Raw genomic sequence first — 23477 nt, forward strand, 5'->3', positions numbered from 1 at the left:
ATTTCAAGAACTGCTCTCACTTTTTTAAAAAATAAAGATATCCACAGGGAAATAAGATACAGAAGGTGATATTAAATTTAAAGTTAGTATTTGATGGTTTTTTTATATAGCATCCTAATAAATTCTTATGATTCTTCTCATGTAGTACAAGTACTGCATTCTTTTCTCAGCTCCATTATTCAGAATACCTTATTCTCTCTGAAGATATTTCCAAAAGTTCTTAGCCTTGCATCTCAACTCTCAGCATGTTCATCTTTCTTTTTCCTCAGATTAACAAATGGTTGCACTGCCTTTACCATTGTAAACAACAATTTCATACTGAACAGTTCACATTTCATAAAATAATAACAGAAAACAGAATGGTATCAGAAACTGTTAAGAACAGGAAATGTTGATCTAGAAAACAGGTGCATAAGAAGTCACAGATGTAATAAAAAGCTCCAGTACAAATCACTATAAAGAAATATATTCAACTATTTACAGTACAAATAATGTAGATACACAAGAGCAAGAAAAATCCTCTTGTGATTTCTTGAACCTTATTGCATATCTGTATCATGTAAAAAAATTCTGTGTATAAAAAGGCTCCTATCTTTATTATCATACAAAAAAAAAAAAGGTTCTTCAAGCCCCTAGAAGTCTTTCTGGATACAAAATTTTCATAATATTCAGATAAAATGCTTTCTACTGTTTGTATTTGGTTATGACCAAAAAAATTACAAGCAGTATTCAGCCATAAATTTACGTATTAATTTTTTATTCTTCTTTTTCAATTATTTAGAAGATGTAAAAAAGTAAATCAATTTCTGTCCTAGAAGCAGCATCTGATATCTTCCACCTGGCACTGAAAACATCAAATCAAGAAGAAATTACTGGATCTTACCTGCTGGACTCAGCAGAGGTAATGGCAATCAGAGGAAGAATCCTCAGTGGAAGAGTCGTGGGCCTTGGGATAGTCTCGATATCATTCTTTTTGTCCCAGTCTACCTGTTCTAACTGCCTGAAAGCCAGAGGGGGAAGCTGAATGTTACGGGATGATAATCTCCGCACAAGATAGGGCTCCTTTCCTTGGAAAGACTCTTCATCCTCAGCGCTGTGATGCAAAGCTTCTTCTGAAACCTATGATCAAGGCAAAAAAATACCTAACATGTAAGAAAATATCTGTAATGTTAATTTGATAACTCTTTTAATTCCTTTCAAAAAGGTGATTTCTTATAAATATTATTTATACTTTCCTACCATTATTGCAAAACTGTAAAAAACGACTAGGGTTTAGAAAACTTGTGGTTTTAAAAGCACACAGAAAGCTATTTTATGATGAGATCAACATATTGCTATCTAAAACTTGTACTCATACTTGTATAGGGGACAAAACTGTTCTGAAATCCCACAATATTCTTGCCTCCCTACAAGTAATCTATCTTTTGGATAAAGTGAAAGCCCAAATTCTAATACTAAAATAAAATAAAATAAAATAAAATAAAAGTAGTCAGAGATTTACAACTATACGCCTCTCAACTGAAAACAGGAGAAATTTCACCTTAAATTCTCTCAGCTGTCCTGATTCCCATCTTTCTCCTTTGTTCACAGTAATTACATGTTAACAGTAAGTGATGAGCTCTTAAAACAACCACTGTAGCTTTTAGTGAATAATTAGAACCTCTTAAGGTCAGACCCTAATGAAATCTTAAGACTAAGCATTAGTAAACATTGTTTTTAATTTAATCATCTGAACCACTGATCATGTTCTCTGGGTCATGGAAGAATGGCAGACAATCCTGATACTGATTTAAAGGGGAGAAAATGTCCTTAGAAAGTTTTCAGAACTTTTAACAAGCAGCTCACCATTGTGACAGAAAATTCTCAAAGAATTACTTTTCTGTGAGCACTGATTTTCTGAGAAGCCTATTGTAATAATGAGAAGAAATTGGCTTTTTTCCCCCATGTCTTGCACAAAGACTTATGCCATTACTTGATAAAATCCCCATCACAGATACTACTGTCTACACCTATTGACTTGATTACTTTCCTTTGAAGAAACTAATGTTCTGAGCAAGTCTAAAGATTTTCTGCATCTAAACTAAAAATCAGGAACACAATAATATATAGTTATATATTATTCCACCTATGTCAGCTATCGATAGCTTCATAAGCATGATACAATACTTGAGACTAGTACACTGAGTATCAGTCTCTGTATATCATGTGTATATTATGGTATACAAAATAAAACAAGCTAGTTTATGTCCACAATTTACAATAACACGTCCAGTTACAGTGCAGACATAGCCTTCAGTCTGAGCTGTCTCGTGGAGAGCTGTTAGTGAAACATTGTTTATAGTTAATAGTTTTATTTGGTTTGCATGGCAAGCTTTTGGTAGTGGTCGAGATATACGAGCGGCTTCTGTGAGAAACTGCTAGAATCTTCCACCATGCCTGATAGGGCCAATACCGGCCAGCTTCAAGATGGACCTATCTCTGGCCAAGACCAAGCCCATTAGCAATGGTGATGATGCCTTTAGGATAACATATTTAAGAAGAGGTGAAAAAAGCCCTGTGGAACAAGAGCCAGAAAGAGTAGATTAAGAACATGTGAGAGCAACAACTGCAGACATAAAGGTCAATGAAGAGGGGAGGACGTGCTTCAAGCACTGGAGCAGAGATTCCCTTGCAGCCCGTGGTGCAGCCCATGGTGATGCAGACCTTTTGTCCGCAGCCATGGAGGCCACGGGGGAGCAGTGATCCATCTGCAGCCGGAGAGGACCCCACGCTGTGACTCGGTGGGAAGCTCATACTGGAGCTGAATCCTGGCAGGGCTCATGAGGAGCCCATTCTGGAGCATGTTTTTTGTCAGGACTTGTGATTGAGTGAGGGTCCCACACTAGAGCAGTCTGTTCCTGAAGGACTACACCCTGTGGAAAGGACCAATACTGGAGATTTTTGTGAAATATTGAAACCATGGGAAAGACCCACATTAGAGAATTTAATGGATGACTGTCTCCCTCGGGAAGGATCCTAAATGGGTGCAGGGGAAGAGTTTGAAAAGTTGTCCGTCTGAGAGGAAGGCACAGGAGAGATAACACATGATGAACTGATCCCAATCCCTCACTCCCTGCTTCCCTGTGCTAGTCAAGAGGAGGAGATAGAGAATTCAGAAGTAAAGTTAAGCCAGGGAAAAATGGAGGGGTGAGGGGAAGGGTTTTTTTATTATTTAGACTTATTTCTCATTAACCTACTCTAATTTGATTAGTAATAAATTAATTTCCTCAGGTCAATTCTGTTTTGCTTGAGACACTAACTTCTGAGTGATCTCTCCCCTGCCGTTATCTCTACCCTCAAGCCATTCATTGTATTTTCTGTCCTCTGTCCAGCTTAGGAAGGGAGTGATACAGCAGCTTTGGTGGGGACCAGACAAAGTCAACGCACCACAGCAATATAAATAAGATCCATTTATACACGGAGCTTGAGTAGTTGCTGTGAAAAAAATGTTTCTAATTAAACTTTTAATCACAAAATCTAAATTCACAATTTAGCAATTTTTCTTGATTTATCTGTAATGCAGTTTAAGAAAACAAAAATTGTAAGATGTCAATGCATGTACTCTGAAGCAAAACAACAGCAAAATCATTCTCTGTGAAAATGGTGTAAGAATGTGTTATAGTCGTCCAGAGAGAGATTTAACTTCAGGCATATATTTTCTCTGTGTGTACAGTGGATATTCAAGACAAATAAATAAAAAACCAATACTGGAATTAATTATAGCCGTGCAAGAAATTTAAAAGGCTGATATCAGACATAAAAATAATTTATCACGAGGTTATTTGATCTACTTCATCAGCTGATTTTTTGGGAAGCTCTCAATTCGTTTGGCAATTTCTTCAGTTCATGAGCAAAAAATAGATAGATAGACAATTATGACATAAAGAAAAACATAAGGGAAAGGGAAGAATGCCAACCAAATTTTAGAGCCATGATATTGAGAAACCAAACAATCAGCACTTAATGTATATTTTTATGACAATGAAAAATTAAATCAATTTCTGGAAAAACAGGCCATTGATCCACATAAAATACTCAGGCATCTAAACAAGGAAATTTGCACTGTATAGATTTTACTCATTTTGGCAAACAGAAGGAAAACATGCAGTGATAGTTTTGCCTTATTTTTGAACATTTCTCTAAGAAGCATGTATTGGATTTGCACAGCAAGATTGTGGTAGCGGGGTGATGTGCTTGTGTGAGAAGCCAGAAGCTTTCCCAATGTCCAATAGATTCAGGTCCATCTGTTTCCAAGACGGACCTGCTGTTGACTGAGGCTGAGCCTATCAGCAGTAATGGTAGCACCTCTGGGATAACATGCTTAAGAAGGGGGGAAAAAAACCTGCGGAATAGCAGCCAGAAGAGAGGAGTGAGAATATGTGAGAGCAACAGCTCTGCAGACATCAAACTCAGTTGAGAAGGAGAAACTGCAAAGGAATTACTTCATCATATTTCAGCTTTTCTAAACTGTAGGCTAAATTAGCTCATTCAAATTGCATACACAATTCTGCCTGTGCACCAGTTCACAGAATCAACAGCTGGTAACACCTATTTGCTTGCAGAACCTTGCACTGCTTACCTTCTTTTTATATTTTTTCATATTGTGTTTCTGACTGTTGTAACACTGATCTCACTTTAGGAATGCATCCTTTCAAGTGTTTAAATCAAACTGGTTTAATATATTTCAACTAGAAACTCTTTCAAATGTACCCTTTATGTTTGCTTACAAAACCAGAAAAGTGCTAATTAAAACATTACTAACGTGAAATTGTGCATACTAACCAGGTTAGATTTTAATTTTTAACTCTGTGAGGTGATAGTTTGTGCTTCCTTACAAGTACAGCCTCATTGCCCTTCACCCTTTGTGTCCCCAAAGCCCAAATTATGGATATCTTTTTTAATTAAGAGCATAAGATGAACTCATAATTTGCCCCCAAATACTGCTATAATCCATTTCCTTTGAACTCGCTAATTCTTTTCTTCCTCTTAATTTATAAATTTTTCTTCTCATCTATACCTCTGTTTAATAGAGGCCTCTTCCTTGGCTTTCTCAAAAACCTAAACTGAAGGGGCTTCCCTTACTTCTTTTGCTTGCCTCTGTGGTTTGGGTTTGGGGTTTTTTTTTTTGACTTCCCATTGTCTTGCAACCTAGGTTTTAGTCAGTCTTCCAAAAACCTTATTTCCAATATGTTTATACTTTCATAGGTTCTCCGACGATGTCAGTACCTCAAAGAGTCTCTTATCTTTATTCTCTGTAAAGCACTTTTAATTGCTTCTAGCGCTGTGTAAAAGATAGGTACAGTATCAGGTATATTCAGGTAGATCCAAAGTACAACTGTGGCAACTACTACCAGTGTAGCCTTCTTCACAAGTAAGGCTTTTCCAAGCAGTTAAAACAGAGCACAAGAATGACAGATAGGTATAGAGGTAGGAGGCCTCCATGGATGAGCAAGGATCTGCTGTGACAACTCAGGCAGCAAGCAGCCATCTATGAGAGGTGGAAACAGGGGCTGGCTTCTTGGGAAGAGTATAGGAACATTGCCAGGGCATGCAGGGGTGCAGCTAGGAAGGCTAGAGCCCTTCTAGAATTAAATTTAGCCAGGGAAGTTAAGGACAGCAATAAGGCATTTTTCAAGTACATCAGCAGCAGAAGGATGGTGAGGGGTAATGTGGGCCTGCTGCTGAACACTGAGGGTGCTCTGGTGTCTGAGGATGCAGAGAAGGCCGAAGTACTGAATGCCTTCTTTGCTTCAGTCTTTACGGCCAAGGCTGACCCTCGGGAAGCCCAGTGCAGCAGGGATAACAGGATGGCCAGGACAGCAGAGGACTTGCCCTGGGTGGAAGAGGAAGAGGTTAAAGACTTGTTGGCCAAGCTTAAGGCTCATAAGTCAATGGGTCCTGATGGGATGCATCCTAGAGTGCTGAGGGAGATGGCTGATGTGATTGCTGAGCCTCTCTCCATCATTTTTGAACAATCATGGAGGACAGGTGAGGTGCCTGAGGACTGGAGAAAGGCCAGTGTCACTCCAGTCTTCAAAAAGGGCAGAAAGGACAACCCAGGAAAGTAGAGGCCCAGTTGGAGGCCTATGGCCTGTGGAGTTCCACAGGGATGGGTTCTGGGGCCAGTCTTGTTCAACATCTTCACCAGTGACCTGGATGAGGGGACAGAGTGTACCCTCAGCAAGTTCCCTGATGACACCAAACTGGGAAGACTGGCTGATTCCCCAGAAGGCTGTGCTGCCATTCAGTGGGATCTGGACCGGCTTGAGAATTGGGCAGAGAGGAACCTCATGAGGTTCAACAAGGACAAGTGCAGAGTCAGGCATCTGGGAAGGAACAACCCCATGCACCAGGACAGGCTGGGGGTCGAACCTCTGGAGAGCAGCCCTGCAGAGAGAGAGCTGGGAGTCCTGATTGATAATAAACTGAACATGAGCCAGCAATGTGCCCTCGTGGCCAAGAAGGCCAATGGCATCCTGGGATGCATCAAGAAGAGTGTGTCCAGCAGGTCAAGGGAGGTTCTTCTCCCTCTCTCCTCTACCCTGGGGAGGCCTCATCTGGAGTCCTGTGTCCAGTTCTGGGCTCCTCAGCTTAAAAGGACAGGGAAGTGCTGGAGAGAGTCCAGCGCAGGGCCACCAAGATGATCAGGGGACTGGAACATCTTTCATACGAGGAAAGGCTGCGGGAACTGGGGCTGTTTAGTCTGGAGAAGAGGAGACTGAGGGGTGATCTTATTAACATTTCTAAGTATCTAAAGGGTGAGTGTCAGGAGATTGAGATATCCCTTTTTTCTATAGTAGATAGTAACAGGTCAAGGGCTAATGGGATGAAGCTGGAACACAAAAAATTCCACTTAAACATAAGAAAAAACTATTTCACCATGAGGGTGATGGAGCAGTGGCACAGGCTGCCCAGAGGGGTTGTGGAGTTTCCTTCCTTGGAAGTCTTCAAGACCCGCCTAGACACGTTCCTATGTGACCTGATCTAGGTGAACCTGCTTCTGCAGGGGGGTTGGATGATCTCTAAAGGTCCCTTCCAACCCCTCCCATTCCATGATTCTATGACAGCTTCAAACAGAACTGAATGTTATATGGCAACAGAGAAAAATCTATCTACATCATAATTAAAACTGTATTATTAAAATAATTATTTCTTGCTTCAGAATAGAGTTCCCAATTAAAGGACTATAAAAAGTTCAACTTTAAAGCTATGAAAAACTAAATAAGGTCGCAAGTAATCCCTTCTGAACATCGCTTTATACTGAAACACTCAAAGGAAAAATTAATTGCTCTTATATGGCGTGCTTATACAACATAAACCAAAATCTATGAGAAAAATACTAGGAAGCTTGGAAAGTCATATACCTAGATAACAGAAAATGACAGATTAACAACCACATGTGCTACTTTAATTTAATGTTCTTATCTTTACGCATTAAAAACTGGTAGTAAATCATGTGGCCAATATGGCCATATTTCAAGAACTATTCCATTATTTTTTTGTACAAATTTGACACTTCTCAGTTAATGAGTAGGTATTTAATATTTTATTTACCATCATTGCTGACTATGCCTCCATACTTTTGCAATTGATTCATATTGAATGTGAATGACATGTAAGCTTTTAAGCAAGGTCTTGCGAGTTCCCACAGAAAAGAAACCACCACTGAGGGAGGTATCTGATGTCAGAGGCAACTATCTGTAATGGATGTGACCTATAACAACCTAGATGATAACCAGGTGTCCAAAAACCCAGATGAAATCAGGTGCACATGGTCCATGTTGTAAAAGTTTGCATAAAATGTCATATATCAACATACTGAAGATAAAGAGATGAACAGACATGAAGGTACCAACTGTGGGTGCATTGGCCAGCAAACTCTATGAATTCAAAGAGAATCTCACTCTCTTTCTTTGGAGAAACTGACCCAACATCATCTCAGCTTCCGAGAGAAGATTCTGGGTCTTTACCTATGCTGACCAATATCTCAGAGTCATACTTCTGTCAAAGAGAGAGGATGCTGGTGCTGCACACCATGTGACGCACTGTGGTTCTATCTGTGTGACCACAGGGAAGGACATTATGAAGTGGAGTGGAGAAAATTACCTGGAGACTTGAAGCTTGACTACAAGAACTGCAAGAAAAAACAACAGTTTACCAAAAGGCATCCATCTAGGATGGCATAGACTACCTCAGGAGAAGGTACCTTAAAGATCCAAAATGTTACAAGTGGGCCTTTTGTATAGCTGGCTTGAGTGTGGAGAAGATTAAACAACTGTTTAGCTTCCCTGATCTCTCTGAGAATTCTTCTGTTGTAGAGTTGCTGGTATTAAAAAAAAAAGCAGGTGCCAATTGCTACTGCAATACTGTACTGGCAATGATATCGCACCAGTCAAGACTCCCTGCTTCTCATCTATAACTTGGTTCAGTGACTAGAGAGTCAGGGAGTGACCAGTAAGATTCATTCATACTTTAATAGTCCCAAGTGGCCAGTGCAAAAATCTAATGTAGAGTTGAGGCTAAGATTGGAGTATTGTGTCCTGAAAAAAGTCATGCTACTGCTGAGTACTGCTGTACAAGACTTACTAGAGCTCTAATATGAACTGAAATCAAAGGCAGCCAAATGTTACAAAACAATTGATATTGCCAACATACTCTTCTCAATCTCTTTGGCAGCAGAGTGCAGGCCACAGTTTGCTTTCACTTGAAGGGATGCCCAGTACTGCTGGAATCAATTGCCCAGAGGTGGAAACACAGCCCCACTATTTGCCATGGAGTGTTCCAGGCTGCACTGAAAAGGCTGAAGCTACTGAACATCTGCAGTATATTGATAATATTCTGTGTGACAACTCAGCAGAGGAATGTTTGAGAAGAATAATACAGATAATTTTGAAAGCTGGTTTTGCCATAAAACAAGGTAAGGTCAAAAGGCCTGCATAGGAGCTGCAGATGGGCGTTGTCAGATAAGGAATGAATGTGATCACTAAAATAACAGCTATGTCTCTGTTGACTAGCAAAAGGAAACAAGTTTTCTTATTTAGGTGTTAACATGGTTTTGGAGAATGCATATTCCAGGCTCCAGTTTGATTGTAAATCCTCCCAGCCAAGTGACCTGAAGAGCCAGGAGGAAATTGTTCATGCTATAGCAATTGGACCAGTCCAGACAGGACAAGATGGGAAAGATGTGCTCTAAATCACAGCCAGGAATAACAATACCATCTGCAGTGTCTGTCAGAAAGCACCTGGAGAGACTTGAGGCTGACCAGTTTCAGAGATGGAGATATAAAGGATCTGAAACCTGTCACACTTCAACTGAAAGAGAGCTGAATGGAAGCAGAGCAACTGGCAGCACAGAGGTAAACCCATATGGGCTGCAGAACTGTTGCAAAACACTGCCACTCAGGTGGAGGACCTGGTTGTAAAAGTATGTCATGTAGTTGCTCACATGAACAAGAGGCGTGCCACTGAAAAATATCAAAACCAACAAGACAGAGTATCAAGCTAGTAAAATTGAACTATCTTAAGTGGATCTGGCGTAGGAACATAAGAGTTATTTATAGGTCAGTGGGCCCGTGACATATCAGGACATCTGAGCAATAACCAAGTGGGCTGGTGATCAACGGGTGGACTTGACCATTGGTGCCATTGCAGAGACTATGCATGAATGTAAAAAATGGGCCATAGTCAAAAAAGCTTTTTCATGGTGTCTATACTGGCTCTGGCTAGAATGGAGTTAATTTCCTTCATAGCAGCAGGGGAGAAAACTAGAACATGTGATTCCAACTGACCAAAGGGATATTCATTGCCATATGAAGTTGTGCACAGCACTAAAAGCTCAGCAAAAGGAGGAGGAAGATTGAGGGCATTTGAGGTTACAGCACTTGCCTCTCCAAGTAAACTATAACACATGCTGAGTCTCTGTTTTCCAAGAAAAAAACAGAATTGAAGAATATACCTCTTTTTTTCTTGGTGGGTTTTTTGTCTTGGGGTTTTTTTGCGAAGGTTTATGTTCCAACTGTCCCCTGTGCAAATTTTCACAGGGATGGCAATAGATGTGGCTGCAGTCTGAAGTGTGAGAGAAAGAAATTTTATCATCATATTTTAACCAGTGAAAAATCCTCATTCTTAACAGATGAAGTAACTTGAGTTAGAGTTTTGAAAATAGTTATCCTGAGAGGCAACTGACAATGTTATCCAAGGTTGCAATTAAGCCTTTCCTTAATCATAAGCAATTTTTCTAGTATTCCTTTATGAAATTGGTGGGAAAGCATAACAATAGCCAATGCTGTCATTACCACAAAACTACTAAGAATGACAGCTGGGCTTTGGAACGGCAGGTATCTGACTTGCTATATAGCGTGATCCAAAACAATAATTGCTAATTAAAAAAAACAACTCCAAAAAATAGTTCTGCTCTTGACATTTCTGATCTCTGAGAATGTATACAAGAGAAAGGAAGTTCTGTAAGGTGTCTATTAATGAAATCAGTTAAACAGAATGTTTTAGATTTTCTTTTTTATGTTAGAGGTCTCACAGACTCACTGTTAATCCCTATCCTGTAGAAAATTATTTGAATTCTAGAACATGATATCTTTTTAGATACCAATTAACCCAATTCATCTCTTTTTGTATAGACCAGACTCCAGGCTGGGTCATTTAAAATGTCTGCATTTCTTCCTTACATTCCTCTGCTAATATGGGGAATAATTTGCTGGCTAACTTAATACTCATAATATTATTTGCTAGTCTTCTAATTAGCAGGTATGTTTCTTAGTTTTTATCAGTAATCACTCATTAGTAGGCATAGGTTTTTGTGCAACAATAAATGATTGTAATCTAAGGAACAAAAGTTAGGCAAATATCACAAACGTTCTTGAAAATAGAAGCCTGAGAGAAGTCAAAAAGTAGAGTCCTGACATAAAAATAGAGATTGTTTTGTGTTGCTCTGCAGCCCCACTGAAAGACTTAACAAGATTATCTATTTCTCACCTTCCTTAGCATTTATTTGAAAATCGTTTTTCAGAAGTATCGTAGTATGCATCTCTGTCAACAAAGTAGTTGTGAAGTGCCAGGTCTTGAATCATCTGTAATTAACCCATCTTGACATACCCTCCTATCCTTTCCATCTGCTGCTCAATCTTGTGATGTGGATCAAATGACTACTGATATCCTGAATTTTATCCATTCTCTTCCTTGAATAAATAAGGAGACCTTCAAGTGCTTTAAAAACCCCAACACTGGAGTCATTCTTCTAACATTGACATGACAGCACAGTGTTCTTTAAGGGAATACTAATTGGAGGGGGAAAATATACAGTATCTTAATCTATCCGTGTATTCTTGCATAACCATGTTATAATATACATCATGTGCACACAGTAGGAGAATTAAACTAGAAGGTAGATGAAAAATAGGTAAAAATAATTGCCTCAGTTTGTTTATTGCAGCCCAGAGGCATACTGAATACCAAAGAGCCAGAAGCCACAGTGAATATTCATTTTGAAGGCTTGACACTGGATGCAAATAAATTCTCCTAACAAATGATGAGCCTGCCTCTAGCCTCCCTGTAGAACAACTTTTAGTAAACTGCCCAAATATTTTTTATATACTTTTACTTAGAATAAGTAGTTATTTTTTGTGCTTTACTAGAAGCTGATATAGTAGTATTGATGATAATTTAGTGTTCAAACAGTTCATCTAAGTATATAGTAGGTGAATACCGTCTGTTTTAAATGCCAGTAACACATTTACAAGACATAAAGAGTAGGTGCTGGCTTGAGGGTGTTAATATCTGGACGTCCTTCTCCACTTAACTGTAAATGTTTGCTGTTACACTGGCAATTCTCTCACCATCACCAGACCTTAGCTTCTGTACCTGAACAACTGATATAATTATTCCCATCTAGCTGTGAGTGTATTTGAGATCCAGTGACACTGTTTATTAGCATAGCTATTTTAGACCTAGACTAAATACACTAACGTTCTTTCAGGAAATTATCCACTTTCCATTCCTACATATTATCCACTTCTTCCTCACCAAAAACTGCTTCAAACTATCGAACCAGTGAAATGTTCTTGCTCTTCAACTCTTCAATTTTTATTAAAAAGTAAATGAGCCTATACTATTCACAGATCATTTCAGTATTGCATTCCACTGTGACTAGATTCATTGCTGCTCATTATTTGCACTATGAAAAAAAGATAAAATGATGATTCATAATTTTAATCTTATAGTTAAATAAAATGAACTTCTATACAGTCAGGCAATTCTTTCCCTCTTTTGTCCATGATGCAAATATTTTAGTGGAAAAATACATCTAAAACATGTTCAGAATATTTTTTCTGTATCTTTCTTCAAGAGGTTTAAAATAATTACACCATTTAAAATGTGATTATGCATCTCAGCACAAGTTAGGAAATATTAATGTGCATAAGAAAACTAACAATTCTTAGTAATAGTATAGTTAATTAGATGTAGATGGCAGAATTGTTAATGGTGCAGGAAATACCCATGTTTTTTTCTGTTCTCTATTTATAAGGATGAAAATGATGAAAGGATGAAATTCAAAGCAAATGAAGAGGACTTTCCAGGCCATTAATGTGGAGAGTTTTCTAAGGAAAAAAGTTTTTTGTAAACAGATCAAATGATTTCTACAGAGAAAAACCTAAAAAAGTTGGCAGAGAGTCCTTATAACAATAACAAATCCTGAAAATGAAGGGAAGTTCAAAAGAATTGGAGGAACGTCTGTTCTAAGAAAACCAAATAGATGACCCAAATTCCAAGAGTCTACCAACATCACAAAAATAAATAAACCATATTATTATAAAGATGTATGAGTAATCTGACTTTGTATAAATAATCTGACAGATTCACTGAATAATTCTGTTAGTGAATCTGACTTTTAGGACATAGATCTTCTCAAACAAACTATTGGTGTTTTGGTTGTACATACAACAGGGTTTTGTAAGGCATGGATATGGAAATGATAACAAAAATTATACTATATGATCATGACTGTCTCTGAGGTAGATACACTGGAAATTTGCTACCGAACTTTCATGTTCTCAGTTCCATATTCCTAAAGTTTTAGGCTTAATTTATCAGAGAAGTGAGCTCTAGGTCAGTAAACACTTCCTGGTCCTGAGTTTTATTCTTAGAATTACAAAATAATTTGGTTGGAAAAGACTCATAAGATCATTGAGTCCATCTGTAAACCTAACACTGCCATCTCCATCTCTAAATCATGTCCCTGAGTGCCACTTCTGCACATCTATATCTTTTTAAATATCTCCAGGGATGGTGGTTCAACCACTTTCCTGTGAAGACTGTTCCAATGATTGGCAACCCTATTGGTAAAGTTTTTCATGATATCCAAACTAAACCTCTACCAGCACAACTTGAGGCCATTTCTTCTTGTCTTGTCCCTTGTTACTTGGGAAGTGGTAGAGGACATCTTTTGCAAAAGTAGGACAGGTCTATCACAGAGGTGCAAAATCCAACACTTCAACCTCAGGACTTGTGTGCATTTCTGTCACCCTCAGTACAAGTATTGATTTATTAGAAAAGTTTCTTGGTACTGCACTTCTTCAATCAGAAGCTTTCCTATAAGCTCTTCTTTTTTATCTCTACAGACTGTTTGTCTAACAGTGCAAGTTTTTTTTTAAAGAATGTCTGCAGCTAGGCAGATGTTCAGCAATGAAAAAAAAATAATGCCAGAAATTGGGAAAAACAAAAAAATCAAAGCAAGTTAAGTCAAAGTCACGGTGGTGATAGGAGTGATTTTGAATATCAAATCAGTTCGTACAGGAGATTATTCCAAGGGTAGTGCATTCTCTGCTGCACATAATGAAAACCTGTAGGTACACAAACTCAGGTTTTGTGAGCTTCAGTAAGTCAGAAGATTGACCTTCATGATGCATTGTCCATTGTGTAGGAGGACCCCGTTAAGTAATATTTTCAAATGCTATGGAATTCAGTAACTAACTAAAAAACATGCTAGGCAGATGCTGTCATCCTTGCCCAAATGTTCCAAAAAACATAGTACAAAATTCAGAGTAATAGCTATTGAAAAGTCAAGAACAAAGGCTCACCTGTACTAGCCCTAATTGTTTGGTATCTGTTGTTATAAGAAAATCAATTTGTTTACTGTTACCTGCATTTCTTCTGCTAAGTGTACTTGCCCTCTGCATGGGAACAAACCTGAGATGGTCACATGCAAAAAGTACAGCCCCTAAAGCGGAAAAATGCCTTTTTCACTCCTTTTCATAATAAAAAGGGTTTTGTGGCATCATATATTTCAGGGTCAAAGAACTTTAAAATAGATACTCAACTTACTGCTCTAAATGCACCTTTCTGACAGTGGCTTACAACAGAAAGCAGATAAAAACATTATTCTTTTGTTAACATTATTCTTTTGGCTCCTGAACCTCTTTTTGGATGTTTCAACAAGTAACTTGATTATCAAAAGGACTGGAATTAAGTTCTTTTGTTGATCTTCTCTAACCTGTGGAAACAGGGCTATTCATTAACAAGCCTGTTACAAAATATTGGGGAACTCTGATAGTGCATCTGAGTTGTATTACATGGTCATAGCAAAGTAGTGGACAGAAGTCCTTCTCTGTCCTTTGTTTACCAAGAGAGAATTCACATTTTTCATGCAAGTCCAGATAGAACCGAGTTTAAACCTTTTCCCAGAAGTCTTTAGCTCCTACTTTTCAACTCCAAAAATCAGTTATTTAGCAGCTCATATGATTGCTCAAGCACACACATTAAAATACAGATTTATCCTCTTTGAACTTTTTAAATTTTTCAGGTTTAGATTTTGCCAAGTTAGCGAAATCAAACCCATTTCAGTTAAACATTACACAGGTATCAGATGGTAATCACTGAGAAAGATTACTATTAGGGAAAATCTGATTGCTCTATAGTAAACTTCAGTCTTTACAACTTGAGACAGTCTTCCACTCTGCATTCTTTAACTTCCCCCAGATATGTAACTGTAAAAAGATATTTACAGCATGCTTATAGAGTGCTATCCCAGAATTTAAAGACATCTTTAGTATACTTCAAAGTTAGTTTATCAAGTCTTGTAATTTACAGGACCGAGTCCTTTTTTCCATCTTGGATAAGATAAAGGGGGTTTGCCTTTCTTGCACAACTCCTCTTATAAAAAAGCTTTTGACACATAATTTTTAATATCAAAATTTCTGGATTGTAATCTTCCAGATATCCAGTTACTACATTGCAATCATATAGAAAAGGTATACCAAATTGATTCATTTCAAAAAGCTGGTATGATTTCTTTTCGCTCTATGTATGTTTGCTTTTGAACAAAAGAAAAATTAACAAATGAAGTTTTCTTATAATATTGAAGAACTGATAGATCCATTAACCAACAATATGTTTCACAGACCTAATACTTAAATAAAAATACAGAAGAGGATGTTTCCAGTTCCAGAGTAATTGACAAAAAAATCCTTACTAAAAGTTTACACTAGACCCTACACATTTCTTCATGTCTGTTGCGCATAACTGCTATTTTATTCTAATTCTCCAATACATAATTGACTGTTACATTGAACTTTTGCATAAACTAGCAGTAAATTTATACGATGCTGAACAGTTTCCTGCAGAAACATTATTAGTAATAGAAATGATTGAGCGTGTTCAAACAATTCATTCATTTTCTCTGTATTCTGGAGAATGTCACAGACTTTTCTGCAGAAGTATTTAACATCAAGCTGGTGAAAAGATTCTACTCTTGTAACTTTCTGTAGATAACAAAAACAGACACAAAGAAGACATAGAGGGGAAAAAAATATACACTGGCTCCACTGGGGACTTTATATTACTTTTTTTTTAAACGATAAAAACATAAACATTAAAAAGGCACATAAAGTATCAGGAAAGAAGGGAAGATAGGCACACTATAACATTGTTATTACAATTCAACAAATTACTGTTCATCAAACGGAGCAAATGATTACATATGGTTACAAAAGTTTATGTACTCTTAGGTTCTCACAAATGCAAAGTAAAATGTGTTTTCCTCAAGGTCATTGAAGAACATTTTTTCTTTTTTTCTCTATGTACACTACCGTTGTTCATTTCTTCCACTCTTGCTACCATGTGAAAATTGCATGACTGGGTTTTTTAGGACATTCACCCATCTGAAAAATTTTCTTAGAGGTGCATTGTTGCCACAACTAATAAACTTTGCAAAGATTTCCATCACCAGGACAAGAAAACAGTGTGTTCTGTAAAAGCCTGTGTGATGGGAAAAATATGTAAAAAAATCTTCACTCCAGCAAGAAAGGAAAGTTTGTTCCATAATTGCATATTACGTGCAACACAAGCTTAGAAACACATCTCCTTAGACAAAAGGAACATTTCATGTAGAAAAGCTATAGATTCTTTTCTGGAAGTGAATTGTACTATAATATCATAGAATCATTATGGTTGGAAAAGAATTTGAAGATCGTTGAGTCCAACTACTAAACTCACTCTGCCAAACCCATCACTTTAGTCGTATCTCTGAGCACCTCATCTATGTGTCCTTTAAGTATCTCTACGGATGATGATTCCACTACCTCCCTGGACAGCCTATTCTGATTCTTAGCAACCCTCTCAGTGAAAAAGTTCTCCTAAAATCTCCCCTGGCACAACTTGAGCCCATTTTCTCTTGTCCAATCATTCATTATTGGTGAGAAGAGATCTAATCCCACCTCACTACAACCCTCTTTCAGGTAATTGTAAAGAATGATCATGTCTCCTCTTAGCCTTCTGTTCTGCAGACTAAATATTCTCATGTCAGAAAATCACAGCATCACAGAATCTTAAGGATTAGGATGGGCCTCAAAAGATCATCTAGTCCAACCCCCCGCCACAATAGGACCACCTAGAGCAGATCACACAGAAACTTGTCCAGGTGGGATTTTGAATGTCTCCAGAGAAGGAGACTCAACAACCCATCTGGGCAGCCTGTTCCAGTGCTCTGTCACCCTCACACTGAAGAAGTTTTTCCTCATATTTCTTTGGAACTTCTTATGTTACAGTTTATACCCATTGCCCCTTGTCCTATCATTGAAAATCACTGAGAGCAGCCTGGCTCAACAAGGCATCCTCCTGACACCCACTCTTTACATATTTGTAAACATTAATGAGGTCAACCCTCAGTATCCTCCAAGCTAAAGAGCCCCAGCTCCCTCAGCCTTTCATCAGAAGGGAGATGCTCCACTCCATCATCTTTGTGGCCCCGTGCTGAACTCTCTCCAGCAGCTCCCTGTCCTTGAACTGAAGGGCCCAGAACTGGACACAATATTCCAGATGCAGTCTCACAAGGGCAGAATAGAGGGGGAGAAGAACCTCTCTCAACCTACTAATCACTCCCCTTCTAATACACCCCAGGATGCCATTGGCCTCCTTGGCCCTGAGGGCACATTGCCGGCTCATGCTCATCCTGCTGTCCACCAAGACCTCCAGGTCCCTTTTCCCTACACTACTCTCTAAGAGTTCATTTCGCAACCTGTACTGGTACATGGGGTTATTCTTTCCCAGATGCAACACTCTACACTTGATCTTGTTGAGTTTCATTAGGTTTCTCTCTGCCTAACTCTCCAGCCTGTCCAAGTCTGGTTGAATGGCAGCACAGCCTTCTGGTGTGTCAGCCACTACCCCCAGTTTAGTATCATCAGCAAACTTGCTGACAGTACCCTCGGTTCCCTCATCAAGATCATTAATATTGAACAGTACCAGTCCCAACACTGACCCATGAGGGACTTCGCTAGACACAGGCCTCCAACTAGACCCTGTCCCATTGATCACAACTCTCTGCCTTCTTCCCTTGAACTAGTGAACAGTCCACCTCACTACCTGATCATCCAGCCCACACTTTCTCAGTTTTGCTGTGAGAATGCTATAGGAGACAGTGTGGAATGCTTTACTGAAATCAAGAGAAACCACATCCACTGCACTACCACCATCTATCCATCTGATTACATCTTCATAAAAGGCTATCAGATTGGTAAAATATAACTTCCCTTTGGTGAAACTATGTTGACCATTCCTAGTGACCCTCTTGTCCTTTAAATGCCTGGAGACAGGACCCATGAAAAGTTGTTCCATCACCTTTCCAGGGATAGAGGTGAGGCTGACCAGTCTGTAGTTACCCAGCTCCTCCTTCTTGCCCTCTTTGAAGACTGAAGTGACATTTGCTTTCCTCCAGCCCTCAGGCACCTCTCCCGTTCTCCACAACTTACTGAAGATGATGGTGAGTGGTTTAGCAATGAATTCTGAAAGCTCCCTCAGCACCTGCCAGTGCACCCCTTCAATACCCATGGATTTATGAAGACTTTGATAGTGGTGGTGTAGGAAAGACAGACTACAAAACTTCTTTCCTATAGAATTATTATCTATCTGATGAGAATCAAGAGGTTGGGAGTTTGCTGAAACACTAGTTAGTAGGATCATTCAGCTAAAATTATATGTTGATAATCTAAGAGATAAAGAGGAAAAATATTTTATTGGTTTTTAATGTAAAAACATATCTTGGCAAAGGTAAGTAAAACAAACAGTGCACACAACACAATGAAGTCAGAATTTCAGGATGGTCTTTTGGTGCAGTAAAAAAAAAAAACCAAACAGGGGAGGGGGAGGGGAACTCCTGGTGTTATTAAGCAAATCCTATCAGGTGGCCAAAAAGGTTTTCATTAGCTGCTGTGTCAGCAGAAGTATATGGAGAGTTCTGCTAAAGATATACTTGATAATTAAACAGGTATTGATATATCTAAACACTTAAAACAGAGAAGACAGAAAAATCAAAAAGTGCAGAAGGAGACTGAGTGAAAGTCTATAGAAAATGGCACTGTGAAGTAGGAATGTAAATACTACAAAATATATGCTTCTAGGAATAACCCAAATAAGTTTATTTCCACAACTATCTTCTCTGCACAAATTCTTGTCTTCATTGCAATCAAGGTGAAGTTTAAGTGTAGTTTAATTCTGGCACTCCCATCTAACATAAAAGCATAATATCCAAGCTGAATCATGATTTAAACTCAGTTCTTTTGACTGTCAGAATATGGACAGAAATTCAAGTGACAGTAACACTCAAAATTTTAATCTCAAGGGAAGAGACATATAGGGCTGCTACATTTCTGTGTTCATGCTTCACTGCATCGCTAGTATTGCTTGAGTAAATTCAATTATAACTCAAGCTAAGAACTCAGTAAAAAAACAGTTCCATAATGAGGACATCTTGCTGACATTTTAAATAACATTGCACAAGTGCACATTCTTCTGAGAAAAACATATGTCATCAGAGTTGAGTAGGAAATTGTTTTTCTACTTCGTCAAACTGTTCAACTTCTGAAATGTTCCTATTCTGTGTCATATGGAATGTTCTTTCAACATTTCCATAAAAAGTAGCTTAAGATGCATATTTCTCCCACTTTCTCCTCATAGTCAAGTCATCCAGTACATAGCAGAACCTCCTGGAAAGCAAATCATAGAATCACAGAATTATAGAATTGTTTCAGTTGGAAAAGACCTTTATCATTTAGCTTAAATGCCAATTTAACAGTGTCAAGATCACCACTAAACCATTTAGGCTTCATTTAGGCTTCTTCATAAGCACTTCATTTAGGCTTCTTTTGAATATCTCTAGGGATGATGACTCCACTATCTCTCTGGACAGCCCGTTCCAATGTTTAATAACCCTTTCAGTGAAAAAGTTCTTCCTACTGTTCACTCTAAACCTTCCCTGGCACAACTTGACCCCATTTCCTCTTGTCCTATCATTAATTACTGGAAATAAGTGACTGACCCCCACCTCAGTACAACCTCCTTTCAGGTAGTTTTAGAATGTGATCATGTCTCCTCTCAGCCACCTTTTCTCTAGGCTAAACATCCCCAGCTCCCTCAGACGGTCCTCATCAGACTTGTTCTCTAGATCATTCTACATCAGCTTCTTTGTCTGTCTCTAGACATCCTCCAGAACCTCGATGTCCATCTTATAGGGAGGGGACTAGAAGTGGACTTAGTATTCAATTAGGGAGGTATCATCAGTGCTGGGCACAGGGAGAATAATCACTTCCTTGGTCATTCTGGCCAAGCTATTTTTAATAAAAGCCAGGATGCCATTGGCCTTCTTGGCCACCTGGGCACACTGCTCACATTCAGCCAGCTTGATTAACACTTCCAGTTTCCTTCCCTTCGGGCAGCTTTCCAGCCACTCTGCCCCAAGCCTGTAGCATTGCCTGGGATTGTTGTGGCTGAAGTGCAGGACCTGATACTTGGCCTTGTTGAACCTCATACAGTTTGCCTCAGCCCATCCATCCAAGCTGTCCAGGTCCCTCAGAAAAGCCTTCCTGCCCTCCAGCAAATCAATACTCCTGCCAAACTTGATGGTGTTTGCGAACTTACTGAGGATGCACTCAATCCCCTCATCCAGATCATTGACAAAACTGTTAAATAAAACAGATCTCAACACTGAGCCTTGGGGAACCAACGTCTCTTATGGTCATATCAGAGAATCACCTAATCACAGAGCTTAGAATGAATCTCTGGAGATCATTTAGTTCACATTCTCTGCTCAGGCATACTCAGGAAGTTGCCCAGGAGAGTGTCCAATCAGGTTCTGGATATATAGAATCATTGAATCATAGAATCATTTCAGGTGGAAGAGACCTTTGAGATCCTCAAGTGCAGCAACAGAAGGAGTCTGCACTGCACCTCTGGGCAACTTCATCCAATGTCTGATGACCTTTTCAGTAAAATAAAAATAAAGCTCTGAAGTTTCAGGTGTTTTATTATATACCCATATCTTCCTGTCATGTCATTGGGCACTACTAACAAAAATCTGGTACCATCGTTAATAGCACCTCAAGAGGCATTTACGCTCATAGATAACATTACGCCAAGACTTCTCCAGGTGAAATAATCTCAGCTCTCAGTCTACTCCTGTATGTAATATGCTCTGTTTCCTTAATCATGACACTTCACTGCATTCATCAAGCTTGGATATGAGTTTTTTGTAGCACGGAGCCCAGCACTCCAGATGTGTTTTCCCTAGGGCAGAGTATAGGTAAAGGTTTACTTTCCTTGACAAATTGTCAGTGACATGATGTTCTTGGCCTTTTTTTTGTTGCAAGGACACATTGCTAAGTTGAGCTTGCTGTCTACTGTGATTCCAGGTGCTTTTCTGTCCCACATTTTTCAACATGGTAGCCTCCAGTACATACTTTAAGACATCTGTTATTTTCACTGTACTTTGTCATCAGGTCTCCTGATCCATTCAGCAGCAGACCTGCATTTTTCTAAAGATTCCTTTTACTGATAATGTACTTGTAGAAGCCTTCCCTGTTGCCCTACACATCCATCACAAGATTTAACTGCAGATGGGATTTGCTTTCCTAACCCCATCTCTGCATGCTTGGAGAATATATTTGATATGGGTCACTTGGCCCTGCCTTCACCTCTTTTATGCTTCCTTTTAATATCTGAGCTTTATCAGGAGTTCTTTCCTTATCCTTGAAGGAGTCATTCAACATCTATTTGGCTGCCCCTTTGTTGGCATCCACTATTCTTGAGCTTGGTGATGGTGAGCCTTGGAAATCAAACAGCTCTCCCACATCTCTTTTCTCACCAGGGCTGTATCCCATTCCTAGAAGATCTCTTAACAGGCCAAAGTCTGCTCTCTGGAAGCCTGGGGCAATGATCTTGCTGCTCATCTTTTCCCTCCTCTCATGATCCTGAATTCTACCCATCTCAGAGTCTCAGCGGCCAAGGCTGTTGCCATTGTTCAATTACTCTACACGTCTTCCTTGTTTGTTAATATCAGGTCCAGCTGAGAATCTCTCCTTGCTGGTGCCTTGATCACCAAAGCACTCCAGAAAACTCTGAGGTTGCCTGTGCCTTGCTGTGGTGTCCTTCCAGCAACTATCAAGGTGGTTCAAGTCCCTCATGAGGACTAAGACCTGTGAATGTGAGACATTTCCCAGTCCTTGAGCTACCTCTTCCCGATGAGAACAGTTTAAGCAGGCTCCTACCTCAACATTGCTGATGTTGACCTGCTCACAAACACCAACCCATAAGCTCTCAGCTGGCTCGTTGCCTTGCTCTGTGCAGAGCTCCTTGCTTTCCAGATGCTCTCTTCAATGAAATGCAATAACCCTTCCAGAGCCAGTATCCACCTATTGCCACACTCCAGTCATGCAACATCAGGGTTTCAGTCATGTCTTGTCTTCTCTAAAGTTTTCACTAAAGTTTTGGCTGTGCTGGGGCAGGTTTTTCTCAATTTCTCTTTTTGAAACAGATTTTTACCTACAAGTAATTACTTGCAAGGTAGATATGATAAAACTCACTCTTCACCAAGTTACTGTCTGGTACTTGTTCAAATCAAATATAAAATAGAATAGCACAGTACATGCTGAGAGAAGAGCAAGGAACTGATTTTTCATTAACCAGAAATCCAGCTCTGTATCCAGGGTAATATTTACTGAATGACTCATCAGATATCTCCTACATTTGTATGAAAAGTTCCAATTTTCTCAAAGAGCAATTTTCTTCTAATTCCAGATGTATATGTTACAGGACCTTGAACACACAAACTGGTGCAGTCAATATCTACAGTAATGAAAATGAAGTGTTACAATGCAGGACATGCTCTGTTGGAGAGTAAGTGAAACAGTTTTTAACTTGTATGGAGAAATATGGAGAAGAAACAGGGAGGGAGGAGTATCGTCTCCCTGTCTACAAGGTGTTAAGTACAGCAATAGCAACTATAGCAAGACTCACTAGAGATAATTATTCAGCAACTGTTCCCTGAAGTAGTAATTTCTACTAAAAAAGAAAAAAGTAGGGGCTTTTTAGCAACATTCCATGAGGAATAATGAGCTATAGTGCTCATTACATTCAATTTTCTAGGAAAGGCAAATAATTCTGATAATTTTCTTGATCTATCATACAGTGGTCCAAACAGTACATTGCTTTGTAGTTCTGACATGCTGGGTTTGGTATTAAAAACCATGAAGATCTGTTCAGATTAGAATGCACTGTAGGAGCTGATCATCCAGAAGTGTAACTGGGAAAGAAACAGTGATACAGTGAGTGCTTCACTATATGTCAGTATGATGGGTAAAGCTAGCAACTATGACAGTTCTGCTGTCTATGACAGCAGAAATAACGTTACATGGTCACTGCAAAACTGCAGCTTTCATCACTGTCCAGAAAAGACTGGATGTAGTGAGTTGGACTACCATACACATTTGAAGGCACCAACTAACCCTCATCCCTAACGTGCCATGCTGCAGCTGTTAGAGGGCAAAATAGGGAAGGGAAAGAAAGAAAAAGTAGGAATTATGGTGAATAGATGCTTGAGTTTTCTGCAGCATGGGAATGACAATATTTTATCAGTGTAGTCTGATTTGTGATGGAGAATC

The 23477-nt window shown here is 39.0% G+C and overlaps 1 protein-coding gene across 7 annotated transcripts in view; it reads right to left on the reverse strand.

Moving 5' to 3' along the window:
- Window positions 1-23477, reverse strand: part of PDE4D (phosphodiesterase 4D) — a 600878-nt gene that overhangs the window by 430233 nt on the left and 147168 nt on the right. For all 7 annotated transcript variants that reach the window (XM_062017696.1, XM_062017695.1, XM_062017703.1 and 4 more), the window contains exon 3: window positions 884-1119. In XM_062017696.1, coding sequence (XP_061873680.1) covers window positions 884-1119 — 236 coding nt within the window. The remainder of the gene's footprint in view (window positions 1-883; window positions 1120-23477) is intronic.

Source organism: Colius striatus, chromosome Z (genome assembly GCF_028858725.1).
Source record: "Colius striatus isolate bColStr4 chromosome Z, bColStr4.1.hap1, whole genome shotgun sequence".
NCBI classification, from domain to species: domain Eukaryota; kingdom Metazoa; phylum Chordata; class Aves; order Coliiformes; family Coliidae; genus Colius; species Colius striatus.